The 16,557-nt window shown below is 33.3% G+C and overlaps 1 protein-coding gene across 2 annotated transcripts in view; it reads left to right on the forward strand.

Moving 5' to 3' along the window:
* The window catches only part of CSMD3 (CUB and Sushi multiple domains 3), a 1,186,187-nt gene that overhangs the window by 894,984 nt on the left and 274,646 nt on the right, over window positions 1-16,557 (forward strand). For both annotated transcript variants that reach the window (XM_082364543.1, XM_082364544.1), the window contains 2 exons: window positions 4,253-4,391; window positions 7,708-7,895. In XM_082364543.1, coding sequence (XP_082220669.1) covers window positions 4,253-4,391; window positions 7,708-7,895 — 327 coding nt within the window. The remainder of the gene's footprint in view (window positions 1-4,252; window positions 4,392-7,707; window positions 7,896-16,557) is intronic.

A 16,557-nucleotide genomic window follows, 5' to 3' on the forward strand; every position in this document is an offset into this window, starting at 1 on the left:
TTTTTTTTTATCAAAACAAATTAGATTGCCGTTCAGACTTATTCATCTTTAGTCTTCACAATCAATACAAGAAGTCAATAGCAATTCAACAAACATTTATGGAATGTGTAGTATATGCTAAATCTCACATAGAAAATAACATATAAAACACAGTCTTTAGCTTGCAGATTACTGATGAATGCAGATACCTGAAAGTAATATTTAAATAAAATATGGTAAGGGAAATGATGGAGATAGGCACAGGTTGCTATGTATACCAGAGTGTGTTGGAGAGAGCTGAAGTAGAGCCCAGGCTGAGAATTTCTAGGAAAACTCCCTGGAGGCAGTGATGAATCTTGAGACATAAGTAAAAGTTATATAGAGGAAGAAGGGAAGACATTTCAGGAAAAACAAATAGGATGCATAAAGGCATGTAAATACAAGGAACAAGCAAATGATAGTTTTGGGTGTAAATTATGTGTCTAGATTGGTGGTTGATGCAATTGGAAAGGTTGCAGGGGTCAAGACACGAAAGCTATACTGGAGTCGGGGCATTATCTTTTAGGCAATGTGTAATAACTGCAGAATTTTATGCATGGGCATGGTATGATTAGATGTTTTCACTGGGAAGATGAAATGGAGGAAATGAGATTATACTAGAGGCATGGGAAACAAAAAATATTGCAATAATTCTGGAGGCATGTAAAAGTCAGATCTAGAAATGTGGTATTAGAAAAGGAAAGAAGAGATAGATTGAAAAATATCTATGAGGAACTGAGGTAGAGTCTTGGTAGTGCTTCTTGATAGACTGGAGTCAAGGGTGCAAAAAAGAAAAGGGAAGAATCTTAGGCCTCTAGCTTGGGAATGTATGTGGTTGGATGATAGTGCTAACCAAACAACCTAGGAACACAGGAGAAATTTGAGTTGAGGTTTGGATATGTTGGATATTCTGTGTTTGATGTACCCACAGTGATCAGGTAGAGATAGCCAGTAAGCACTTGAGCATATGGTTTAGAATTAAGCAGAGACATCTGTTGGAGATGATAGGAAAAAGGGGTTATCAGTATGTAAGTGGAAGATAAACTCAATTCGGACATGATCAACAAGGAAGAATGTAATGGAGTGAAAATTAGAGACGATTAGGTAAGGAATTCAGGAGAATACCAGAATTATAAGATGAAGTGAAAGAAGTTCTTGCCAATAAAACTGAGATCTGTACAAAGACATCAGAAGAAAATTAGAAGTGGATTTCCAAAAACGAGGAGAGTGAATTTACGGTGAAAGTCGACAGTTAAGGATGACTGCAGATATGAAGAGAAAGATAAAGGCAGAAATACCCTCCTATATTAGTCAATACAAAAGTCATTTGAGGGTGAGCTAGGGAGTGTTATGTGTGGGAGACTCGGAGGCTAAGGGAAATAGCAATGGCTGGAGAGAGCAGGAGAGGTGGAAAGGACCAAATAAAGACATCTAGAGTCCCTAAGCAACAAAAAGGTTGTTGTCTCTCTAAATATAATTTCAAATAAAAAAAAATTCTAAGCCTGAGATAAGTTTTCTCAGGATGAATACTTTGGTACTTTTCTTCAAGATATAACATAAGAAGCTATTTTTTCCCAGTGATCTGCTTTGCTAATCATGTTAGTCTGCCTACAGGTACATATAGTACATAGGTGATAAAAGAGCGAATGAGATTAGACTTCCTTTTCAAAAGGCGTAGTTGTAAAATAAAAAACAAATTCAAAATAAGTGAGGAGAGACTTTTATTAACAAGGAATTATTGTACAATTTTACTATTGTTATATATGGAAATATCAAATCACTATGTTATACACCAAAAACTAGCAGTGTTGTAGGTCAATTATAATTCAAAAACAAACAAACTCATAGAAAAAGAGATCAGATTTTTGGTTACCAGAGTCAGGGGGTCGGGGAGAGCTAATTGGATGAAATTGGTTCAAAAGCACAAACTTCTAGTTTCAAGATTGATAAGTACTGCGAATGTAACATACAATGTGATATGTGACGCTGCTGTATGTTATCTATGAAAGTTAAGAGAGCAAATCTTAAGAGTTCTCATCACAAGGAATTTTTAAAATTTTTTCTTTAATTTTGTATCTATATGATAAGACAGATGTTTACCAAACTCATGATGGTGATCATTTAAAAGCTAAAAAGGATTTTTGTAGTGTGTGGGTAGGGGCACTACTGTGATAGGGAGAGCAATGTGATGGTGAGATCTTCCAGCACCTGAAGAATTAGGAAAAGGGGATTTTTCTTTTATAGAGAGGAGTACACAAGGCTGGAAAGAACCAGGTGTGGGGAAGTGAAATGAAAGGGTGGCCCAGAATGCTGTACTCTGAATCCAGCCTATCCTCAGGAGGGGTTGTGTGCTCACTCAAGACTGAGGGAGAGCCAGAGTTCAAGGACCTAGAGAAAGGAGAGAAGCTTGACCAAAGTTTGGTTACAAGCAGTTTATTATGATTGATCAGTGAGGTCAAGCAATTCAACTAATCATTTGAGTCAAAGAGTGGGAATTTGCAGGGTCCATGTCTGGTCTTGTCATAGGAAAGTGAGGGGGCTTATTTAAAGGATTTTATCAAAGACCTGATAAGTGAATCTTATCTGAGTCAGATGGTGAAGGGTGGTTCTTCACAGTGAGCCCAAACACAAAAGGGTGAGGGGATTTCTTAACCATCAGGTAAAATTCAACATTTTCAGTTGAAGAAAAGGTGAAAGGAAATAGGTTAGAGGAAACTTTGTTTTATTTTTAGGATGAAAGAGACTTGAACACCTATGGACAAAGGGGAGGAAACCAGAGAGAATAAAAGAGACAAATGAACACAGGTTCTGGAGAAGGAAGAGAGATTGTGTGATTGAGTCGAGGGTGTTATCTTGATTAATAGGAGGGACTCGTTAAATATTCAGGAAGCGTTGAAGTTTGAATAGGGAGAACTAAAGTTGAGATAGTTTGTTTAATCATTTGATATGATACCACAAAAAACATACAGGTGATAGGTAAGTCGTGGTAAATGAATTAAGGCTAAGCAAATAAATATTCTCAGTAGAGTAGGTCATCTACTGTGACTGAGGCACTGAGACAAAGGTAGCAGAGGGTCATGGGGAAATGTATCAATAATAGCAGACAGCCATTATTTAAGATGGTAACAATTACCAAATTCTAATGATGATATTACATATCTAGGCCCAGGCAAAGAACAAATATCTGAAATGTTACCAGAACCAAAATTCTCCTCCTTCCAAAACCAGTTTTATGCTGTCAAAAGAATTCCGTATGCCTTACAACTGAATGGTAAAATTTATCTGAGGAAAACTATAATTTTAAAACTCAGATAACAATGATGATGTGGTGATTATGTGTAGGAGACATCATTACATCGTGAGAATCCCAATCTCAGTCTCAATCTCTTTCTCGGTGCCCACACCGATGTTTACATCCCCACTGTCACACTCCCCCACCAGGGCCCTCCATATCTTAATCTCTCTATTTTTCTGCAGCTGCCAACTTTGTGTAATATATTATTTTCTGATCAAGCTGTGTTTAACAGACTCTGACAATAATCCCGTGAAGAGTCTAATCTCTGAATTTCTCTGACAATTTTTTGAGACTCTCCTTTGAAGTGTTACAGAAACCTTTGTTTGGGCCACAATAATAACAACTGTCTGTTTTCATCAACAAGTCAGGCAACTAGAATTTAAGAATATCCTAACACTCAGTATAGGAGTAAAGTGCTATAGATTCTCAGATAGTTATCCATTTTCACTCATTAACCATTATGAAAGCCTCTTCCTCTGTATAAAGGTAGCAGGGAAGATTTGAAAATGAGCTAAATACGTCGTATTCTATTACTCCACTTACTATTCGAGATTTTGTTTTGCTTTGTTTTGTTTCTATCTTTTTTGCAGTAACCTTCAGATTTTTTCCTAGTACCCAGGGTGAAACCATTTTTACTCCTCTTCTTAATGCTTTTCTACATGAAACAAAATATTAATAGCAAGGGAAACAAATATAAATATAACTTTTTCTTATCGTTTGAAGCCAGTAAAGGAGCTAAATTCAATGTATGTATGTATGTATTTAGCATTTTAATTGTCTTTCTTGAAAGATAATGCAGTATTTAAGCATCCAGTACTGTAAAAAATCATCTGTACAAAACCTCCTAAACTTTTTTAGATAAGTGTTTTCACAAATACGGATATATGATACATTTTATTAATCACTTAAGGGGTTTTGTTTGTTTGTTTTAAATTAAAGCACCCTGTGGAGGCAATTTAACAGGATCTTCAGGCTTTATTCTTTCACCAAACTTCCCTCACCCATATCCCCACAGCAGGGACTGTGGCTGGACCATCACCGTGAATGCAGACTATGTTATCTCCTTGGCATTTATCAGGTGAGTTCCCATACAGTTCCACATTCTAAAAATCTTTTTGCTCTTTTGCTTTAGCATTTCACTAGGCAAATTTTTATTTCTCTACATGACATTTTTTAGGTTTTTTTTGTTTTTTTTGTTTTTTTACCGATTTCAATGCTAATATTTTGTAATAAACAGTTTAAAAATCCCTGTATAGTAGCATAGATGCCAGTGTAGTTCTGAAGGCTACAGAACTACAGATGAGTGAGCATCTCTCACCAGTTCCCATATAGAGGAGACGTGTTAAAGGTTGAGTAGTTTATTGACTCTTGAAATGCTATCTCTTTATAACATTTCCTCCCTCCCTGAATTTACCATCACTGTTTCAAAAAATTCTGTTTTTCCTAAACTTAAAGATTAAAAGGTCAGTATTTCAAGGAATTTCTTCTCCCATATGTGTACCACCCAAAACTTTTTTGAAGTATCTAAATACCCATAGGTGCAGCACCACCACTGGACTTGGGAAGATACATATTCTACCTACTGTCCTTCCTGGTGGTCTCATTCAGTCAAGCTGACAAGAATTTGATGGATCATTTTCCTATACTCTCTCAGCAGAACTTGTCTCCTGATAGAACTTAACATGAGGTGTTCCAAAATTTACATTTGTTATTTAGCAGTATCGGCTGCAGGGTTAGCTTAGTACTGAAGTAGTAGAGGATGCAGTTTCCCGTGTGGCAGAGAAACCACTGAGTTTGAGCCCCAGCTCTGCCGCTGTTATTTGTGTTACCATGGGTAAGTTATTTATATGAATGAGCCTCTGTTTCCTCACATGGAGCTAACAGCTGTTTCACAAAACCTGGCCTAACTCTTTTCCTTAAGATTTCAATGGGAATGTTAGGTACCAGCAACTTAAAGAGTTTCTAACTAGAAATGTTCCTGATCTTCAGTGTCCAAGACTGATGTCTGTTGGCTCTAGTAACACAGGCCCCTTCTTCTGCTAGCATGTCAAAGGTGCTTGGTATTTATGTAAAATATTAAACTGAAAAATCTTTCTAATATATTGAAGCCAGGTTTAAAAAAAAACTAAAAAAAGGGTAATTCAAACTCATGAAAAATTTAAAAAGTAAAAATATATGGAATTATTTCTATAATTTGTAGCGATACATTGATAATTGGTAATAACAAAGCAACAATGATGACAATGTTAGTTATATGCCAGGACCCAGTTATAAGACAGTTTCCTGAAGTAAGTGCTGCTTTTCCCATTTTTACAGTAGAGGAAATGACAGTACAAACATTAGAAATGTCAGGGTGTATGATACAGGGCTTAGTTTACTTAAAAATTTTATTGTAGTTAATAACTGAGTGGTAGAAGTCTGTATTACATGAAGTGCATGACCAAAAGTTGATTTCCAGCTGTGTCATTTATTATGTGATCTTAGGGAGACCACTGACGTTTTAGGGCCTCATTGGGAAAATGGAAATGATAATCTCTTCCTTATACCAGAGGATTATTGACAAGACCAAGTTAATATTTATGAAAGCGCTTTGTAAAATAGAACATACTATTGGAATGTACTATCTTTCCAGTTTTTTAGGAAAAATAATCAGTATAGCTAACATTCTAAAGGTTCCTAGAAAAAGACTGTTTTTTGTTTTATTCTCATTTTCAGAGACGTTATAAATCAATATTTTGAATTATTTATTTAAACCCAAACTAGAAATTAAAAAAAAAAAAAAAGTACTGAAATTACTATTGTTAAATAGGCTTTTGGCCTTCCAAGGATAGTACATTTAGACTATACTTACTATATCCTTTACAAAGAACTTGTTTCTAGTGATTCTTCCAATAGTGAGATAGGTAAGGAAGTTGTAATTCTCATCGAACCTTAACGATAAAAGAGATGACTTTCAGAAAGTTGTGTTTTACCCCAGACGAAGGGTAGTAAGTAATGAAATAAGACCTTAACCGCTGACTTCTGCTACATTACCAAAATTCAGGCCTCATATTCACTGAAAGATTTCAAGAGTAATTAACTGAATCAGACTTGTGAAGCTACTATTAAAACAAAATATAACAATATGGTGGTCCCCCAGTTTTCTCATGTTGCATTGTCCCTTTTATATGGGAATTTGGTAACCTCTGCATTATCCGTCTTTCTTCACCACTATTTATGTGCAAGTAAACTAGCTAGACTCCTCTTCCTTGTACATGCATGCATAAAGGATTAGAACTGTGGAAACAACCTCTATCAATCTAGTGGATTTGGAAATAGTATCTCCCAACCTAGCAAGTTTTTTGTTTAGATGCAGAGGTGATAAAACTTGACAAAATAGTTTCTCCATTGATGGATGTTTAACAACGGCAAGGTTTATTGGTTTTATTTTATATCATGAACTTCTTGACTTTTCTTAATGACCCACTTGAGTCCATCCTTTCCTCTGCCACAGTATGAGTTAGGTAATAGACACATGATTACATGTCTTCTGCCTTCTAAGTATGTGGGTTCTATAATCGCTATGGGACAATTCTCATACTTTGAAGGTTTTAAGGCAAGTTTATCATGCAAATTTTGCAATATTCAAATATTGATTTGAATAGTTTACATGCTAAAATGTCTTTATTCACACACTATTTAATTTTGATGAAGAGTGTATTGGTTTGATTTGCCTATACTAAGTTCTAAAGAAGAAAATATATTTACTTTCAGGAAAAAAAATACCTAGTACAATGTGTGGTGCTTTGTTTGAGTAATTTAAATGCAAATTTTGTCTTTCCAATTTTTGTTTGAATCTGATATGTTGAGGTGAATTTTAAAACAGCAAAAATGCTCTTAAATGTTGAAGTTCAAGGCAAATAGTACCACTGACAAAGAAAAAAGAGGTTGCATTTTTATGGTGTAAAATATCTGGGTGAAAAATTTTAAAAAATGGTTATTGTCTTACACATTTTACTGATATAAAGTAACTTACATAAGGATATGTAGCTAACAAAAGCAGAAGCAAGGCTTGAACCTAAACTCTGACTCCAAATCCTGTATCCTTTCATCAGCTTATAAACTGTACGCCTTAAAGTCATTTTTATTCCCTATAGACACAATGCCAACTTAGAAATATTTGAAAATATCAAGGTGTCTTTTCTCTTTTCCAGTGCTGATTTGATATGCATATTCAGTGTGCTGTTGCCAGGTGAATTTTCAAATGAGCTTATTTTGACAGGGTCTGTTATTTTTAAAGATATTGGTTGAATTAATATATGATTATGTGACTATTATGCTTAATACCTTATTAATAACCACTCCACTTTTTCCTATCTTTCTTTCTCTCTTTCTCTCTCTTTCTTTCATTTTAGTTTTAGCATAGAACCAAACTATGACTTCCTCTATATATATGATGGACCAGACAGTAATAGCCCACTGATTGGAAGTTTTCAAGACAGCAAGTTACCAGAGAGAATAGAAAGCAGCTCAAATACCATGCATTTGGCTTTTCGGAGTGATGGATCTGTTAGTTACACTGGATTTCATTTAGAATATAAAGGTAAATGTGAACATTTGATTTTAGCATCATGATTTAAATTTTGAACATTTTATACAGGAGAATAATGTTGTATTGGCCATTGTCAGATGTTAGTAATATATGCATTTCTTAATGCAGACTACCTACAATTCAGCTCACAAAAGAGCTCTCACTGTAGACTTTTCCTATGAGTGAGAAGGAAATTAGCATTTTCCTAATTACTACCAAAGGAAATGTATCAGGCAAACAAATAAGCAATTAGTATACTGCAGGAGTTGGCTGAGACCACAAAATATTTCTTAAAAAACAAAGTCATTTTTTGGAAGCTGAAGATTCACTCAAATATCAGGTATTCAGAGACTACTCTCAGTGATAAAGAGAATACTCACTAAGTGTACTACTCACAAAGTATTTTGACAATCATGTTTCAGAAAATGTCTAAAAATATTTAAATATGTCAATATTCAGAATAGGGTAAATAAAGTGTGATGATGATTATAATATTTTAGAATATTTCTGCAAGTATTTAAATGAATCAATATTACAATGCTATGGATATTTATAAATATATTTTATTAAATTTTATATTCAATGACTATAAGGACAGATTAGATCTTAGTTGTTTAAAGTTAAAATTTATTTTTCAGTAATTGAGTCCATAAAGGACATACTGATAAAGGGATCATTTGAGTTCTGAAAATGCATACTTTGAATTTATTACTTACTGCTTGGATTTTCTTTTTTTTTTAAATTATGAAATATTTTCAATAGCTAAAAATTATACAGAATAATAAAACAAACTTCAAAGTATTTACCATCCAACTTGACAAACATGTTGCCATATTTGCTTCAGATCTTGTTATTCTTGTTTTAAGAAATATAATATTACATATACAATTGAAACTCCTTCTGAATTTGCACTGGGAAGAAGGGTTTGTTTCCTCAGGGCTGTCAAAGGAAATCAAGATAAATTCCACAACTTCCCATGGCATGCATGGCATGGGTTAAGGAAGGCTTTTTTAGGGAAAGGAAAAACAAGTCAGCAGGAAACAGATGTTTGGAGTTCTCCAATATGTCCATCATTACTTGGAAATGCTTGCCAGGGCAAGGTATCTGCTCAACACTGACATGGCATGGATTTCATTCTGATGGAAAGATTGAACCCTCTATGGGTCTCTCATCTTACAGAGCAAAGTAAGAAAATGGCCTGCTTAGTGGGAGAATATATGAGCTATTTGGTACCAAACAGTAAGGATTTAGGGTGCCAGCTATTTATTGGGGTTGTCTGAAAATACTAGCCGCTCCAAAGCAGGGGATCATGGGAAAGCTTAGACTTTGTGACTATGGGTTAGGAAGCATTGGTCTTATGGAGAGTTGAACTTGAGCAACATGCCAAAACTCTCCCACTGGAAGAGGCTCCCCATACCATACACCAGAACCCAACTAACTGGCTATCTGGACAAAGTATAATGAGCAGTCAAGGTCATTTTCAGACACTCTTGTTTCTTTCATGATAGTACCCTCCTAATTCTGAATTTGGGGCTTATCTTTTCCATGTATGTACACTTGTACGTATTTTTATATTTTCCATCATGTACACTTCCTTCATCCTATTTTCATAAAAAAATTATTTTCATCATGTACATATCCTTGTGAAAATTGTTTTTCCCTTTACATTGTTTTTGAGATATATCAATGATAGAGACATGTAGATTTAGTTTGTTAATTTCTTTATGATATTCCATCATATGACTGTATCACAGGCAATTTATAAATTTTTCAGATAGACACTGGGTTGTTTCAGTTTTCCACTATGAACCATGATGAAATGACCATTCTTTTGCATGCTTTCTTGAACATATCTGTGAGAGTCTTTCTAAGATATCTGTATACCTAGGAGTGGGATTACTGGATCAATGGGTCTGACCCTCTTGAATCTAACTACACATCCCCTAATTACTCTCAGAAGACGTTGTACCAATTTATATTCTCAACAGCAGAGAAAGCATTTCAGAAACTCCACATTTTTTAATGAGATATAACTGACATATAACATTATACTATTTTGGTTGTACACACAACATAATGATTTAATAAATGTATATATTGCAAAATGATTACCATAGTAAGTCTAGGTAACATTATCACCACATATAGTTACAATTTTTTTCTTGTAATGAGAACTTTTAAGATCTATTCCCTTAGCAACTTTCAAATACAGAATACATACAGTGTTAAGTATAGTCACCATGCTGTATATTACATCCCCAGGACTTACTTATCTTATAACTAGAAGTTTGTACCTGTCAGGGAGGAAAATATTTTCCTCTGCTGTTCTAGATTCTTCTGGCTGGTCTAAGAATTAAATTGACATGAGACAGATTAACAGGAGAAAATCAAACAGAAGTTTAATAACATGTATACATGGGAGAGACTTAGGAAAACTGAATAACTCGCCAAAATGGCTGAAACACCCCCCACCTTATATACATCTTCAGCTAGAGACAAAAGATGTTGGGAGTAGTGGTTTGGGACTTCAAAGGGGAGGAAGGAAATTCACATTGATGGAAAAGCAAATGTTTGATAAATAAATTTGCTGGGCTATGCAGAGACAAGGGGATAAAGAGTGGACTCTGCTCTCTAGGCCCTGCTTCATTTTCCCCACTGTACCTAGCCTATATTCTTTGCAGATATCTCTGGTCATAGCTGTATTCTAGGAGCACACCCTTTAGCTAAATTCTTTAGACAGCTAAGTGGGAGATAAAAAGAAAGACTTTCTGAGTCTTCTGTTTCTTAAAAATAATCAGCCTAGATTAATACTCATGCCAAAGAGACACATTTTAGGGTGGTAAATTTTGCTCCCCTACATACCCTTTTATCACCTTCATCCATTTCACTCATACCACCACCTCCCCTGCCCTGGCTTCTGGCACCTACCAGTCTGTTCTCTGTATGAGTTTGGTTTCTTTTTTTTAGATTCCAACATATGAGTACAGTATTTGCTTTTCTCTGTCCAAATTATTTCACTGAGCATAGTGTTCTCAGATCCATTCATGTTGTCCCAAATGGCAGAATTCCTTCTTTTTTGTGGCTGAATAATATTCCATTGTATTTATATATGCCACATTTTTCTTTATTATTCATCCATTGATGGACACTTAAGTAGTTTTCATATCTTGGATATTATAAATAATGCTGCATTGAACTTGAGGATGCAGATATCTTTTTGAGATAGTGATTTCAAGAAACTCCACATTTTTGAAAAACCGGTGCTCTTGTCACACTTGAGTTGTCAATCTCATGGGTATTAAATGTTACCTCATTGTTATTTTTATTGCCTTTCCCTACTTACTCTTAAGTTGAGCATCTTTTTCCTATTTTGCATGCTGAAGTTTCCTTTTTAATAAACTGTGTATTTCTATCATGCACATTTTTCTAATCTGTTGCTTTTTTTATTTATAGGAAATACATTTTATATTGTGTATATTAATTGTTTATCTGTTATCTTTGTTGTAGTAAAAATCTTACCATCTTTGACAAGGGTTTCACTTTATTTCCAGTTTCTTCTGCTGTATAAACATTTAAAAACTCAGTATCAATAGTTACTCTTTCCTCTTATTCATGGTCTGTGCTTTTTATGCCTTGATTAAAAACCCTTCCTTATTATTAGGTCATAAAGGCAGTTTCCTCAACTCTTTTCTAAAGTTTTAAAGCTTTGCTTTTCACCTTTAATCTCTCTTATCTTTGTGGAATTTTTTGTTTTTGTCTTTTTGTTTGTTTGTTTGTTTTTTGTAAGCAAGGAATCCATAATGCTACTGCTGTCAAATATCAAGTTTCTATATAACTGCTTCTGAATTTTCTATTCTGTTCCACTGGCATATTTTTCTGTCTCCAGGACAAGACTTCTCTGAATTTTTCTACTATAGCTTTAAAATAAGACATTATATGAGGTAGGCAGAGTATACTACCTTATACTTCTTCAAAATTGTCTTGGTGTTTATTAACTCTTTTGAACTTTTATTTAGATTTTAGAATTAAGCCTGTTCTACCTGTTCGATTAGTTTGGGACTGTATTGAGTTTATAAATTATTTGGGAATAAATTGTAGTATACATGGTATTTAATTTTCCCATCTATTAATATGGCATATTTCTCAATTTACTTATGTCTTATTCAGTGTCTTTCAATAATTTTTACAATAAAATTTTTCTCATCTAAATTTTAAATGTCTTATAGTTTCCATTGTAAATTGGAAATAAGTGATAAATAAATGATATTTAAATTGTAATTAAATAAGTGATTGTAAATAAATGATATTGTAAATAAGTGATTTTTTATATTAGATTTTACTGGTTGCTGCTAATAATAAGGCCACAGTGTATTCTTGCAATTACCTAATATCTAGCAAACTTGCTTAACTCTTTCATTCTTTCATTAGCTATCATAATTTTTCTTAGAGTTTTTTTTTGGGGGGAGATTTTCTATGCAAACAGCGACAGTTATGTTTCTTTCTAGTCTGTACATACTTCTCCCCCACCTACTCTGGGTAGAACTATCAGTCCATGTCAAATTAAAACAGTGATAGACATTATCCTGTGTCATTGCTAACTTTAAAGAGAAACATCTAATGTTTCACCTTTAACCATATTTGCTATTGGTTAGGGACAATGTTAATGAGGACTAACATTTTTTAACTCATTGTTTTCAGGGACATTTCAAAGTTATTACATATAAAAATCATTTACCTCTATGAGTGAAGAACTTTTAGCACAACATGGTTAAATAGTCAGCCCAAAGTCATATGCAAGACTTGATTCAGAGTGGGCTCCAGAGAACACTCTTATCTAAAATGTTACTACCTAGAGATATACTTTATCAATTATAGGAAGTTCCCTTCTATTCGTGGTTTACTAAAACTTTTTTAATCACAAAGGGATTGAATTTTATCAACTGCTTTTTCATCAACTATTAAAAATATCACACAATTTTCCTTTGTGAAGTTCTTAATGTTGTAAATTATATATATATTTTTAACATTGAAACATCTTTACATTTGTGGGATAAAACCAATCTGTTCATTTTTTGTTTGTTTGTTTTTAATTATTTTTGCTGATTAGAGTATACTAACATATTAAATTTCTGTAATTATGGTATAGATTTATTACCATCTGTTAAAAAGTGTATTATCTTTGATCTATTGCCATGAAATTAGTCTATAATTTTTCTTCCTTGTAGTGTCCTTGTTTAGTCTTGACCAAAATGATACAACTGCCTAACTTTGGGAACCTTCTCACTAAAGTAAAATAGCTTGTGTAAGATAGGGATCATCTGTTTCTTAAATGTTTGCTAGAACTTCCCTGTAAAACTATGGTCTTGGTGATTTGAGGAAATAGAATTTTAGTTGTTATAAATCTATTCAGGTTTTTCTACTTCATCTTAGATTTTTTGAAAACCTTTTCCCAAGAACTAGTTATTTTCATCTAAGTTTTCAAATGTATAGACATAAAAATGCTCACAGTGTTCTCTTACTTTTTCTGTTGCTGTATTTTTTATTAACATTGCTTAGTATTTTTATTAATATTGCTTTTACCTAAATTATGTATTCCCTTTTATTTTCTCTAGATTTGCTTTTATTTCTTCTAATTTATGAAATACTTATTAATTTTCAGATTTTTTTCTTTTCTAATATGAGCTTTTGGGGGCTATGAATTTTCCTCTAAGTACCACTTTAGCTGCTTTGCAAATGTTTGGATATGTAGAGATTTATTATTGTACAATTCTAAATTTGTTCTAATTGCACTACATTTTGATTTTTTCTCTGAGTTACTTAGAAGTGCTTACAAGTCTTATAATAAATTTCAATCTATATTTAATTATGAATTTCTAATTTATTTGCACTGTGGTCAGATATGTATGATTCCAATTCTTGGCATATCTTAAGATTTGTTTTGTGACCTCTTATATGGTCAGTTTTTATTCATGTTCCCTGTATGCTTGGAGAAAAGAGTGTCATTTAATTTATGGGTGTAGTTTTTTATATATATTCATTAAATCAAACTCTCTAATTATATTTCTCAAACATTTATGTCCTTGCCATTTTTAAAAAATCTGCTTGGCCTAGCAATTATTGAAATAGTTGGGGAAATCTATTATAGTTCTTAATTTTTTATTTTTTCTTAAAATTCTAATGATTTTTGTTTTATATATTATGGGAACCTATTTTTAGGTACATATATATTGTATTTTTCTCATTTTTTTGATGTATTGAGTTTACTTTATTTATATTTATTCGCTTTTTTGATCTTATTTTGAGTTTTCTACTCCTTTTGCTTTTTCTATCCTATCAAAATTTTCTCCTTTTATCAGTCATATAATTTCTTGATATTTTATTATTCAGTTATTTGCTTATTTATTTAATATACACACTCCCATTGATGCCACTAAATCCCTACATATATACTAAAATACAGGTTTCTTAAGAGCAAGAACTCGGTTTATTTACCACTATACAATGAGTGCCTTAGAATAATGCCTACACATTGTAATTGTTTGATAATTATTTAACTGATTGATTTTGAGTTGCTTAAGGAGGTGTTTTCTATTTTAAGTCAAGACATAATTAGAATCATAACATTACTGAAATGTAAGAAACCTTAGAGACACATTCATGTCCTGCATTTTACAAATGAGAACTTGGCTCTTTAGGAGTAGCTACTTATATCTGCAAGGTGATAGGCTTATAAACAAGACCTGTTTAGGAAGAAAGGAAGGAAGGAAGGGAGGGAGGGAGGAAGGAAGGAAGGAAAGAAGGAAGGAAGGAAGGGAGGGAGAGAGGGAGAATGGGAGAGGGAGAGGGAGAAAAAGAAAGAGAGAAGAAAACTGTAAGCAAGTCAGTAAAGCTAGGTTCTATTGTGAATTAGTATTTAATAAAACATTTCCAGAGATCCATAGGATAACAGACAAAGGAAGAATGCCACAAATACTACCACACTCAGGGCAGATGGTGCTAATGTGTTACAGCATTCTTTCTTATGGAAACTGGACTTGACTTCACAATCTTTTCTCTACATAACATTCCAGGTAGCCATTATTAAATCCATGTAATTTAGCACTTGAGATAAAACCTACTTGCCATATCTCAGCTAAATATACTTCCCTTCCTGTTTCCTATCTTGATCAATTTCCATGTCCCATTATTTCCAAAAAGTTAAGATTTATGCTGCCATAGGAAAAGGGACACCAATGCAATTTTTTTTTAAAACAGGACAATATTGATTACTCATTATGTAATACTTTATTCTAGGTACAATGATTAACTCTTTCAATATAGTATCTCTGTCTTTCCCTTTAGCAGACACACTTATAAATGCAACAAAATGTTAACTAATAGCATTATGAGATAAGTATTGCTATCCCTATTTTACAAATGACGAAATTGAGAATCAGATTGTTAAAATGAATTGCATAAAATGGCATAAATTATTACCTCCAATAAGAGTAAAGGCAAATAAAAATATAAGAGTACAGGCAGAGAGAAATACATAAGCATTCCATGAACTACAATTCTTCTCCTTGGACCTTACAACTACTCCCCACCATCCTCAGCTACTACACCAGTGCCCACTTACACACAATTTCATGAGGTCTTATTTTTATACTCCAGATGGTATTTCTTTACAAAGTTAGTACTGAGTTTATGATGCTCTCCAAATCCAACCTAATTAATTTTCTGGACTGGCCCTCAAAATTCTCATCTGTAGGAAAATTCCATCCCCCACTTCAGGGTCTCCAGGATCTGTCTTTTCCTATCAACCTCCCTATTTCTTAAAAAATGTTACCTCTTTAATAGTCTAGTTCCTTAAAGCTAATAAAGTAGTCTTTATGTTTATTTCTGCCATAGGCAAACAAACATGTCTGAATTTTCAAGATAAAATGTGCACCCCCAAAATGAATTGCCATATAACTGGAGGTCCTGGATAGTAAAAACTATTCCTCTGTCATTTGTAATTCATATTATATACTTTGACTCTGTTGATTTCTGTTAGCACTGAAAAAGTAAAGCTTTTAAGTCCTGACTTGCTCTAAATAATTATATTAGTAGGTCTTTATTTAAAAAGCCATAGGTCCAGTACCTACCTCTATTAGAGCTCACACCAGAGCATAGTTGCCATTGCTTGTGTTCATAACTATCTATTCATCTCCCTCTTGAAGATAGACCGTATCTTATTTCTGTTTGTTTGCAAGTACATAGTAGTTGTGCAAAGCATTTGAACAATGAAAAAATGCTATAGTCAAACATCACAAATACACAAGCTTGCTAACATGAATTCTAGAAGGAATACCATTTTGCATTTACATAAAGCAAATGGTGGATATGCTCCAGTGTTGTAAACAGTAGTAAACTGGAGCAAAGAAGTAGACGTTTGAAGGTAAGGGGAGATGTTTTGCTAACTTGAAAGCAATGTCCCCAGAGAGTTTAAATCAGTCTAGTCTCCATTTATCTTAATGTAATTTCAATGAGATACAATATTAAGAAATTCATAATTGGATATATATTTTAGTTTAAACAATGCTCTCTTTTGCATTGTTTTTGTATTAAGGCTATTTTAAATGATGTCAAGTATGTTTTAAGTATTTCTAATTATAATATTTAATAAATGTGACTCACAGTAGTGATATCTATA

Source organism: Balaenoptera borealis (assembly GCF_965194805.1).
Source record: "Balaenoptera borealis genome assembly, chromosome: 17".
Classification (NCBI taxonomy): domain Eukaryota; kingdom Metazoa; phylum Chordata; class Mammalia; order Artiodactyla; family Balaenopteridae; genus Balaenoptera; species Balaenoptera borealis.